The sequence below is a fragment of the Cervus elaphus genome, chromosome 24 (genome assembly GCF_910594005.1).
Source record: "Cervus elaphus chromosome 24, mCerEla1.1, whole genome shotgun sequence".
Classification (NCBI taxonomy): Eukaryota; Metazoa; Chordata; class Mammalia; order Artiodactyla; family Cervidae; genus Cervus; species Cervus elaphus.
This window is the reverse complement of record NC_057838.1, coordinates 12,107,838-12,120,296: the sequence shown is the minus strand read 5'-3', so window position 1 is coordinate 12,120,296 and position 12,459 is coordinate 12,107,838. Positions and strand designations below refer to the sequence as shown.

The 12,459-nt window shown below is 37.5% G+C and overlaps 1 protein-coding gene across 1 annotated transcript; it reads right to left on the bottom strand.

The window, feature by feature from the left end:
* Positions 1-9,447: 9,447 nt before the first annotated feature.
* On the bottom strand, positions 9,448-10,380 carry LOC122683052 (olfactory receptor 4C46-like). Its single transcript, XM_043886566.1, has one exon. The coding sequence runs from the start codon at positions 10,375-10,377 to the stop codon at positions 9,448-9,450; it is 930 nt and encodes a 309-aa protein (XP_043742501.1). The 5' UTR covers positions 10,378-10,380.
* Between the last annotated feature and the right edge of the window lie 2,079 nt (positions 10,381-12,459).

The following is a 12,459-nucleotide window of genomic DNA, read 5'->3' as shown; positions in this document are numbered from 1 at the left end:
CTTTTATTCCTCCCACTCCCACTTCCCTTAATTATTCTTGCTAAGGCTGTATCAGATTTATTGATGTTTTGAAACAACAACTTTTTTGTTTTTTTGTTTTTTTAATTTTCATTTTCTCTGATTATTTTCCCATTGTTTACTGTCTTCTACTTAATTTCAGTTTAATTTTCCTATTTAATTTTTCTCTATAAGTCAAAACCTGTGATAATTGATTTGGACTTTATTTTCTACCATACATGTGTACTAGATGAATATATCACATGCAATATGTATTATATACTGAATATTATATATATCAGATAATATTTTTCATATGTCTGAGATATGTGTGTGTATGTGTGCTCACTCAGTCATGTTCAATTCTTTGCGACCCCATGGATTGGTTTTTCCCAGGCTCCTCAGCCTGTGGGATGATCCCAGCAGGAATACCAGAGTGGGTTGCCATTTCCTACTCCAAGGGATCCTCTCGAGCCAGGGATTGAATCTGTGTCTTGAGTCTCCTGCATTGGCAGGAGGATTTTTTTACTGCTGAGCCACCTGAGAAGCCATATATATATATATATATATATATATATATATATAATATTTTCCTGCGTGGATTTTACTGATTTCCAGAACTTTAGATATGTTATTCATTTATGCTAAATTTTTATTATTTTTTAAAATAAGGTATAACTCATATAACATAAAATTCTTCATTGAAATTGTTTAGAAATGTACAATGCATTGAGTTTTGATGCATTACCAATGTTGTGTAAACATTATAACTTTCTAATTGCTGAATATTTTTGTCACCTCTTGTCAATTAATTGTAGAATATTTTTGTCACCTCTTGTCAATCAATTACTGTGTTACCATTTCTCTCTCACCCCAGGAACCAGAAACAACTAATCAGTTTTCCATTTCTTTGAATTTGCTTATTCTGGACATTTCACATACACAAAACCAAACAATGTACACTCTCCTTGTTCTTTCAGTTAGCATGTTGTCAAACTTTATGTTAGAACATGTATTAGTACTTCATTTTTTATATAATTGAATGATAGTCTATTATATGGGTATACAACATTTTCATTATTTATTCATCAATTATTAGAAATGTGGATTGTTATGGCCATTGTGAATAGTGATACTATGAATATTTCTACACATTTATTTGGAATGATCTTTGTAATTCTCTTGAGTATTTATCTAGATGAGGAATTGCTGGGTCATGTGACAATTCTATATTTTACTTTTGAGAAATATCAACTGTGTCTTCACTACTTATCAGTTTTTTTTATTCCCACCATCAATATTTTCCACTTTCCTGATCGTGTCACTTGATGCACAAGAATTTTTAATTCTGATGGGATTTGATTCTTCTGTTTTAGTTTTGCTGCTTGTGGTCTTGTTGCCATTTTTAAGAAACCATTGATTAATCCAACACCATGAACATTTCTCCCTATGTTTTCCACTAAGAGTTTTTAGTTGTACATTTGGTCTCTGATATATTTTTAGTAAATTAACACATATGGTGTGAGGTAGAGTGCTGAATTCTTTTTTTTTTTTTTTTTTTTTTGTATTTTGATACCAGTTTCTCAGCACTACTTGTTGAAGAGACTGTTCAATTCCCATTGAGTGGTATTGGCAACTTTATGAACTCACAATTGACAATCAATGTGTGTGTTTAATTCTGGGCCTTCAATTCTTATGATCTCTGCCTTCTCATTCTAGTACTGTTTTAACTGTAGCAGTTAATACTTTCAGATAGAGAAGTCTGAGTCCTCTCATTTTTTTTTTTTTTTTCTTTATTTTTCAAGACTGCTTAGCTCTATGGGGTTCCTTGGAGTGTCTTACAAATTTTAAGATTGGCTTTTTCTTTCTGCCAAAAAATACTATTAGTGTCTTGATAGGAATTGCACTGAACCTGCAATTCATTTCCTGGAGTATTGTCATCTTAATTATACTAATTGTTTAATCCATGCGTGTGAGATATGTTTCTATTTATAGGTCTTCTTTAATTTCCTTAAAATAATATTTTATAGCTTTCAGTATAAAAGGCAAAGTTTGAGAGATAAAGGGAGAGGTAGTTGTTGGTGATTTTTCTCTCTGAAAGTATTTATAGCTTTGCCTGGAACTGTTTGCTTGGGAGCAAGCATATTCCCTAACTTCACATTTTTCTTAGAAGGAAGGAAGAAGTTTTGAGGGCTCTGTTTGCCTTGCCTAGTGTCCTGGCTCTTTTTTCACTGAATGTTCTCAAGTTCTGCCTGTTATGCCTTCCTTCATATGACCAAGTTCTTTCTGATTGAATTCCCAAGTAACGTTACCATTTTATGCTCCCTAATTTCTTTATCCCTGATGTTTTGTTTTTTTTTTTTAAATTTTCAACAATTTTGTGTAGTTCTGAACTTCCCCCTCCAGATGATTAATTTATATGATAAATTTGTGAGATAGCATGTTCAGCTTTTCCACTGCTGCTGCTGCTGCTGCTAAGTCACTTCAGTCGTGTCCAACTCTGTGCGACCCTGTAGACGGCAGCCCACCAGGCTCCCCCATCCCTGGGATTCTCCAGGCAAGAACACTGGAGTGGGTTGCCATTTCCTTCTCCAATGCAGGAAAGTGAAAATTGAAAGTTAAGTTGCTCGGTCATGTCCGACTCTTAGCGACCCTATGGACTGCAGCCCACCAGGCTCCTCCATCCATGGGATTTTCCAGGCAAGAGTACTGGAGTGGGGTGCCATTGCCTTATCCACAGGTTTTCCACAGTCACTCCTAAATCCTAAGTATGGGCAGAACACAATATATTTTACTTAAAGTTGTTTTCTTCCAACTGCAAATAATTTGTTACTGTATTCAGACTTTCTTGAAAGTGCCTGCTTTTCTTACAAGTAGCTCTTTTCCAAGCTACTTCTTATTTCCCATGCATAAATGCTTTCTTCAGGTTCTCCCTCCAATTCTTCCATGTAAACTACTTATAATTAAACTCAGAATCCATCTTGAAACGTTTCACTACAAAATCCTTGGGCCCATTGCAAATAGGCTTCTGGCATACTCTTTGTTTGTTTTTTGCTTTGGTTGTTGTTCTGTTACTAAATTGTGTCTGAATCTTTGTGACCCCATGGACTACAACACGCCAAGCTTCCCTGTCCTTCACTACCTCCTGGAGTTTGCTCAATCTCATGTCCATTGAGTCAGTGATAATATCTAACCATCTCATTCTCTATCAGCCTCTTCTTTTCCTGCTCTCAATCTTTCCCATCATCAGGGTCTTTTCCAATAGGTTAGCTCTTAACATCAGTTGGCCAAAGTATTGGCCAACTTCAGCATTGACTGGTTTGATCACCTTGCAGTCCACAGGACTCTTCAGATTCTTCTCCAGTACTACAATTTGAAATCATCAGTATTTTGACTCAGCCTTCTTTATGGTACAATTCTCACATTCTTATGTGACTAGTAGAAAAAAAACATAGCTTTGACTATACAGAACTTTGTTGGCAAAGTATTGTCTCTGGTACATCGTACTCCACTAATTCCTGATCGTTCATTTTCCTGAGATTATTTCTCGTCAAAGTGTTACCCATGTCCCATCTAACTGGTTATAAATGACTGGATTTTGACAAAGAGTTTCTGGGCTTTGACCAAATTTGTTTTCACTAACCTCTCAATTATGTTCCTTCCAGGTCCCTAAGCATCCAGCGAAATATTTGGTCAAAACCCATGATTCAGTATGCATTACACATCTGGACGTATCTACTTTCAAGTAAAGTGAGCAACTAGGTGAACTGCCTGAACTTGAACCCATTGGGAGGATTACCATCCTTCCGGACCTTCAGGGACTTTTCATAATGAGGCTGTAGTCCGACAGCTTCCCACTTTTAGGTTATACCTGCTTAGCACTGCAGGATTCTCCATGTACAAGTCCCAAGGCTTCTTTATCAATTAATGATAGTTAATGAATCCATAAGTCCAGGCAGGGAGAGAGAAGCCAGAGTAATGAGAGTGGGGACTATGAACATTTTGTACTTTTCCATGGAAATTTCCCTCAGGTGCTACTTGGGCCAGATCGCATGTGTAGAACTCCTATGTGACGATGGAGTACTGCTGTGCACACCCAGTATCATGGCTTTGATGGGTCAGATACCAGCAAGTTAAAGATGGACAGCTCACCTTGCCTAGTACTTAGTGGGTTTTGGTTAAATGTTCAATTCCTAGTAAGGTCCACTAGCAGGTCAAGAGTTATCTCTCAAAAGGAGAGTAGTTATCTAAAAAGAATGGCAACATTTTGCAGCAAAATCCTAAGTGCCTGCACTGCAGTTCACATGTGGAGGCCTGCCAAAGATTCCAGCATCCCCTGCTGCCACTGACACATAAAGCACCATGGGTCTACTGGATCATTTGTCCAGAATGACAGAGAAGCTTACAGATGGCATGACCCTGTTGTAAAGCCTTTTCTTTCTCTGGGCCCCACTCAAAGCTGGAAGTTTTGTGAGTCAGCTGATGAATGCACCAAAGAAAATTACTGAAATGAAAAATATACTGTCTCCAAATCGCAATAAGGCCCATTGGACATTGTGTGACTTCTTTGGTTATAAGAGGGGACAGACATAAGATGTATTTTTCACCCTAAAAGGGATAGTTTCACCTGCCCTGTACAACTGTGTTGTAATTTTCTACTCTAAGTGTCTCTCAGTGGATCAATTCAGTTCAGTTCAGTCACTCAGTCATGTCCAACCATTTGCGATCCCATGGACTGTGGCATGCCAAGTCTCCCTGTCCATCACCAATTCCCAGAGCTTACTCAACACATGTCCATTGAGTCAGTGATGCCATCCAACCATCTCATCCTCTGTCATCCCTCTCTCCTCCTGCCTTCAACCTTTCCCAGCATAAGGATATTTTTCAATGAGTCAGTTCTTCACATCAGGTGGCCACAGTATTGGAGTTTCAGCTTTAGCATCAGTCCTTCCAATGAACACCCAGGACTGATCTCCTTTAGGATGAACTGGGTGGATCTCCTTGCAGTCCAAGGGACACTCAAGAGTTTTCTCCAACACCCAGTTCAAAAGCATTAATTCTTCTATGCTCAGCTTTCTTTAGAGTCCAACTGTCACATCCATACATGACTACTGGAAAAACCTGGCTACACGGAAATTTTTTTGCAAGGTAATGTCTTGGCTTTTTAATATACTGTCTAGTTTGGTCATAACTTTTCTTCCAAAGAAAGTCTTTTAATTTCATGGCTGCTGTTACCATCTGCAGTGATTTTGGAGACCAAGAAAATTAAGTCTGTTACTGTTTCTCCACGTATTTGCCAGGAAGTGATGGGACCACATGCCATGATCTTAGTTTTCTGAATGTTGAGCTTTAAGCCAACTTTTTCACTCTCCTTTTTCACTTTCATCAAGAGATTCTTTAGTTTTTCTTCTCTTTCTGCCATAAGGGTGGTGTCATCTGCATATCTGAGGTGACTGATATTTCTCCTGGCAATCTTGATTACAGCTTGTTTTTCATCCAGCCCAGCATTTTTCATGATATATCCTGTGTATAAGTTAAACAAGCAGGTTGACAATATACAGCCTTGACATACTCCTTTTCCTATTTGGAACCAGTCTGTTGTTCCACGCCCAGTTCTAACTGTTGTTTCCTGACCTGCCTAGAGATTTCTCAAGAGGCAGTTCAGGTAGTCACATATCCCCATCTCTTTAAGGATTCTCCACATTTTGTGGTGAGCCACACAGTCAAAGGCTTTGGCATAGTCAATAAAGGAGAAATAGATGTTTTTTTCTGCAACTCTTTCACTTTTTCAATGATCCAGCAGATGTTCCTCTGCCTTTTCTAAATCCAGTTTGAACATCTAGAAGTTTATGGTTCAAGTACTGTTGAAGCCTGGCTTGGAGAACTTTGAGCATTAGTTTACTAGCTTGTGAGATGAGTGCAATTGCACAGTAGTTTGAGCATTCTTTAGCATTGCCTTTCTTTGGGGTTGGAATGAAAACTGACCTTTTCCAGTCCCATGGCCACTGATGAGTTTTCCAAATTTACTGGCATATTGAGTGCAGCACTTTCACAGCATCAACTTTTAGGATTTGAAATAGCTCAACTGGAATTCCATCACCTCCACTTGCTTTGTTCATAGTGTTGATTCTTAAGGCCCACTTGACTTTGCATTCCAGGAATTTCTGGCTCTAGGTGAGTGATCACACCATTGTGATTATCTGGGTCATGAAGATCTTTTTTGTACAGTTCTTCTGTATATTCTTTCCATATCTTCTGCTTCTGTTAGGTCCATACCATTTCTGCCCTTTATTGAGCTCATGTTTGCATGAAATATTCCCTTGGTATATCTAATTTTCTGGAAGAAATCTCTAGTCTTTCCCATTCTGTTGCTTTCCTCTATTTCTTTGCAGTGATCACTGAGGGAGGCTTTCTTATCTCTCCTTGCTATTTTTTGTAACTCTGCATTCAAATGGATATATCTTTCCTTTTCTCCTTTGCCTTTCTCTTCTCCTCTTTTCACAGCTATTTGTAAGGCCTCCTCTGACAACCATTTTGCCTTTTTGCATTTCCTTTTCTTGGAGATGGTCTTGATCCCTGCCTCCTGTACAATGTCATGAGCCTCTGTCCACAGTTCTTCAAGCCCTCTGTCTATCAGATCTCAGTGGATCAGAACACATCTTTTGGATTTCTCTTTATTCATCACTAAAGCCTCAGAAACTATCAATGTATCTGTTACATTTCTTTGGTTCAAAAATGCTTGTTATTTAATGAATGAAGAACAAACAAGATGAATGGATTATATTTAGAATAAAATCGCCTTTTGTAAGACAAAGCTACATACTTTTCAAACTGCTTTTCATAAGAGCTATGTATTACATGAAAGTGAGAGGGTAACAAGCGGGAAGGCTAGGGGTCTCCAAATGGAGGAAATGGCTGCAAGTGTCAGAGGTTCTTATCTCTCTCTTAAGTGGCAGAAGGAGACAAACTACAAGTGTCAGATTTTCTTCCCTTCTCTATACAAAATTAAAGGGAGGTTTCTCTTAAACTTCTATTGCCATAATGACACCTGGCTCCACCTAAACTTAACTTTTCTCAAACCTTGAGCTAATCAATGCCTTTTTCTTATGGAAATGTTTTTCATTAGTTATGTTAATGAGCTATGTGTTTACCCTAGACTCTGTCTATCTTCAAGTTGGTTCAGCTTAAGACTCAGAACAGATAAGGGTTCAACAAACCTGTATGTTTTACTGTTGCATTGTTCTTCTAATCTATGTTAATGAAACTATATATTTACTTGGAAACCTGCCTTTCTTCAAGATTTATGTCCATCATTTTATGACCTGGGATGACTCACCTGGTGCCAATGTTATCTCAAAATGCATACTGTGGGTGAGGGGCCTGGTGCCACTCTGAGTTTTGAGACATCTCCTTTCTCCAATTAACAGCTTTCTGATAGGTATATAACATACTGCTAAAGGCTGGCAGGGGGACACTCTTTTCCCCCCTTCTGATGTCTATGTCAGAAGCTTTATCTCTTTTATACTTTAATAAAACTTTATCACACAAAAGCTCTGAGCAACCAAGCCTTGTCACTGGCCCTGGATTGAATTTCTCTCCTCCGGAGGCCAAGAATCCCGGTGTCTTTCATGACTCAGCAGCAACCTTTCAAAAGTAAACTTCCTAAAGAAAAAAAAAAGTTCATAGAATGATGAAGTCTTCCTAAGAACAGGGAAACTATCAAGGTAAAATATTTGCTCATATGATGACATACTAAGTTTCAATTTTTTTTTTTTTTCTATTCCTAGAATAAGCAGGAATAAAACAAATTGTGGTTTCCAAAAGAAAAAAACATTCGTCTCTGATTCTGTAAAAGATAAGTTAGAAAAAATTTCCAAGTCTCCACTCATAGTTTTTTCTGTATTTTAGTGAACGTTTTCATTTTCATTTATGCTTATATTTATCATGAGCTCGACCTCGTGCTATTTGCAGAATTTATCATGAAGTCAAGCCCTTAGTGGAATATGACCCTGTACTTAATACAATGAATATCCTACCTGACATTAAAACATTCTTTTATTTGAAACATCACTCTTTCTGTTGGTTTATGAGCCTCAGTTGGTGACGCGACCTTTACAGAATGATTTTTAGTGCTGAAGGAAGTTTGTAGATGGTGTTACACTTGTTATTTACCCCTTAATGGTTAAATAGTTCATTATTTTATATTCCTATAGTAATTACATACACAGTATTACAGTCAACATATTCCCAGTAACTGTGATGCATAAAGGGCTTTCCAGATGGCACTAGTGTGAAGAACCTGCATGCCAATGCAGGAAACATGAGACTTGGGTTCAATGCCTGTGTCTGGAAGATCCTCTGGAAGAGGGCACAGCAAACCACTCCAGTACATTCTTGCCTGAAGAATCCCATGGACAGAAGAGGCTAGTAGGCTACAGTCCATAGGGTGCAGAGTCAGACACAACTGAAGTGATTGAGCATGCACACAAACATGATGTATAAAAATTAGCAGATTATTAATTCAAATCACTAGAATTTAGTTATATATAATTAAACATATATGCACATAAGTAGCATATGTATTAATACTAATTGATTTCACACTGGAGTGGGTAGTGTTTCTCTTCTCCAGGAGATCTTCCCAACCCAGGAATTAAACTGGTGTCTCCTGCATTGCAGGTGGATTCTTTACCAACTGAGCTATCAGGGAAACCTTAATGAAAATCACTAGAATTTACTTATATATAATTAAACATATATGCACATAAGTAGGATATATATTAATACTAATATATAACTAGTTTAGTATACAATATTGATAATATATATTGCATATGTATAAATATATATACATATATGTATGTACATTTGTATGTATATGGACAGAAAGATACACAAATAGTTAAGAACAATCCCTGTATTAATAAATAGTAACTGGTATAATTTTACTACACTTCTATCACCATCTCCTGGCTATATATATTACAGCCATTAATAACGTGGTTAGAGAGGTCAGATACTTTCTAGTTACTGGTTCTTCAATGTTATTGTTTGAGAACAAACTCTTTACTGCTTGTTTTCTGATATGCAAAATGGGGATGATGATAGTGCTTACCTTTCCATATTGTTAAAAAGCTTACTGCTAAGTACCACTGTATCTTAACATTTATTTTATTTTATTTTATTATGATGAAAGCTTATGAATCCTTATACAATAATGGAGACAGTAAAACTAGACTCTAATTTGGCAGAGCTTTTCAAATATGCAAACAGTAGTCCAAGGCTATGTTTTTCCTCTCTTTTGTTGACTCCATTTCTTCTCCTCTCTTTGCAGAATCGATCATTTGCAGTTTTATTCTTCTTTATGTCATAGGTATTCTTGGCTAAGGTCATCAATAATGTCCTTTGGATTTTACATAAGTTGAATGAATGCTGGGTTCCATGCACATTTTATGCATCACCTGAAATCACTTTCCTACTACACAATTTCCTAATGGCATTTTTCATCTGGTCATTTCTCAAAGTATAGATTAAAGGATTTAACATGGGAGTTATCATAGTGTAGAATACAGAAACTGCTTTATCAACAGGTAAAGTAACTGTTGGTCTCAGGTACACAAATAAGCAGGGCACAAGAAACAGGATAACTGCTGTGATGTGGGAGACACAGGTGGAGAGGGCCTTACGTCTAGCCTCTAAGCTATGGGCCCTTAGGGAGCGCAGAATGATCACATAGGAGCCGATCAAGAGGAGAAAGTTTGAAAGACAGATTAAACCGGTGTTGGCAGGAACAAAGAATCCTAGAATGTGAGTGTCTGTGCAGGCAAGATCGAGCAAAGGGTTGAGATCACACATAAAGTGATCTATGACGTTAGGGCCACAGAAGGGTAAACTGAGGATGAAGAGGATCTGTATGGTTGAATGAATAGCGCCCCCCAACCATGCCACCCCCACTAGCGCCTGACACAACCGCCGATTCATGATGGTTGTATAGTGCAAGGGCTTACAGATGGCCACGTAGCGGTCATAGGCCATCACAGTGAGCAGGATGACGTCAGCACCTGCAAACAGATGTTCCCCGAAGACTTGGGTCATGCATTCATTGAAAGGGCTGGTTTTCTTTTCGTAGAAGGAATCTATGATCACTTTAGGGGTATTGACACAGCAATAGCAGGCATCAATGAATGAGAGATGAGCCAGGAAATGGTACATGGGGTACCCCCGTAATGGGCTGGTGATGATAGTGACCATTGTGAGCACATTTCCTACCATAGAGACAATGTAGACAACCAAAAAGACAACAAATATGATTTTCTGCATCTTTGGATCCTGTGAGAGTCCCAGTAGAATAAACTCCGTCACGTTGTTTCCATTATCCATGTATCTTAGGTTATTATTAATTATGTTACCTGAAAAAAGTCACAATTTATTAGCTCAATCTTGAATTAAGGGTGTCAATGTAAAAAATAATAAATGCCCAGATTCTATTGAGTTCTGATATTTAATAATATGTTTTAAGACAGGAAAAAAAAAAAAAAAAACAAACAAAAAAAGTCCTGATCTTTTGAAGATTATTAAAATTCTCTCCTAGGTGAAGGTGATTTTTAATATATAGACATGCAAACCCCTATGCAGACAGAAGCAGGAGATGATCTCTAGGCCCTTAATCATGTGAGATGGTTCATAACCTAATGTGATTCAGTAGATTTCATGTAGAGTGGCAACAAAGGCTGAAAAGAGGGACAGAAAACACATGCAAAGCCTATGGATTCAAAGCTGAGAAATTTCACTTTTACTGTTAGGGAATGGGAAGCCAGCACAAGTAATTGAGAATATGAGTGTAAGATAGAGAGGGATTCAAAAAGAGAGATTCTTGGGTATAACTCTAGTAAAGGTGTTTGTATGTCTTGAATGAAGTGCCTTGAGGTTCAGTTTGGAGATAGAAACCAGAGAAAAGAATCCCTGGCAACAGATTAGTTGTAATTGTTGACATAAAGTATAACAGTGTATTGCTCATGGGAAAGTAATTAAAAGATACAAGAGCTACTGAAATACATTTAAGAAAGCATATCGCCCAAATCTGGGCTTCTCCGGTGGTTCAGTGATAAAGATTCTGCCTGTAATGCAGGAGATGCATCTAGATTCGGGTTCGATCTCTGAGTCAGGAAGATCCCCTGGAGCAGGGCATGACAACCCACTCCAGTATTCTTGCCTGGAGAATCCCTTGGACAGAGGAGCTTGGTGGACTACTGAGGTCACAAAGAGTTTGAACTCATTCACAACTGAGCAAGCATGCATCACAAATCCAACAGCTTTTTAATAGTTAATTACATACTTTTAATGATTGACTTCCATATGCATGGCATGGCAACAACCTGTGTGAATGTTATTATTTCATTAATTTTGCAGATGAGAAACAATCTCAGAAACTCATGTTAGTAATAATAATAATGACAGTAATAATAAAAATCTTATTACCATAAACTTCCTGAACACTTACTTTACTCTCAGGTATTTTGTAGGCATTTGTTTTTTTAATTCTTATTAAATACTTATGAGATGATTGCTACCCTCATTTTATGCTTATTTCACACATTAAGAAATATGAAGCAAAGAGAATTTAAGAATCCTAAGATCAACCAGATAATAAATAACAGAAGCATGATTGGATTTTTTCCTCCATATCCTTAACCCATAATAAACAATGCTTACTAAATTCCTTTTGATATGGTCATAATAACTATAATTATTTCAATTCAACATAAGAGACAAGTATATATGAAGGAAATTGATCATCAAACACTGATACAAATACACACACAAACACTAGATACACACACAGTATAACTTATTGATGGTGGTGGTTTATTCACTAGGTCATGTCCAACTCTTGCGACCCCATGGACTGTAACCTGCCAAACCCTTCTGCCCAGGAGATTCTCCAGATAAGCTTACTGGAATAGTTTGCCATTTCCTTCTCCAGGGGATCTTCGAGACCCAGGAATCCAACCTGGGTCTCTTGCATTGAAGGCAGCTTCTTTACTGACTGAGCTATGAGGTAAGCCTCTACTATTGATAGCCATGTGGCATTTATTTCATTGAAGGTCTACTTTATCCTCTTCTCTTCAATTCCAATTCTCTTCTCTCTCCAATTAAATCAAAAACATAATCCCACAGACTCTCTTGAAATGTATGGACAATGACAATCCCAGTGGTAAAACAAATTGTTTTAATAATCAGAAAGACAAGGTAAGAATCTTGTTTTTCCCCACTTGCAACTTCATGATCTGGGGTATATTTCTTGGCACCTTACAGTTTGTTTCCTCTAAAATCAAGTGAGAACATTAATTACCACCTCACAGGCTGTTATGAGAAGTGATTGAGGAAACATTTATGAACATATCTATCACACAGTTCAGGACACACAAAGGAAATTGACTTTTTTTTTTTTGCGTGTGCACC

Excerpts from the sequence above, each read along its gene's own strand:
- LOC122683052 (XM_043886566.1), bottom strand. The coding sequence starts at position 10,377 with ATGGATAATGGAAACAACGTGACGGAGTTTATTCTACTGGGACTCTCA.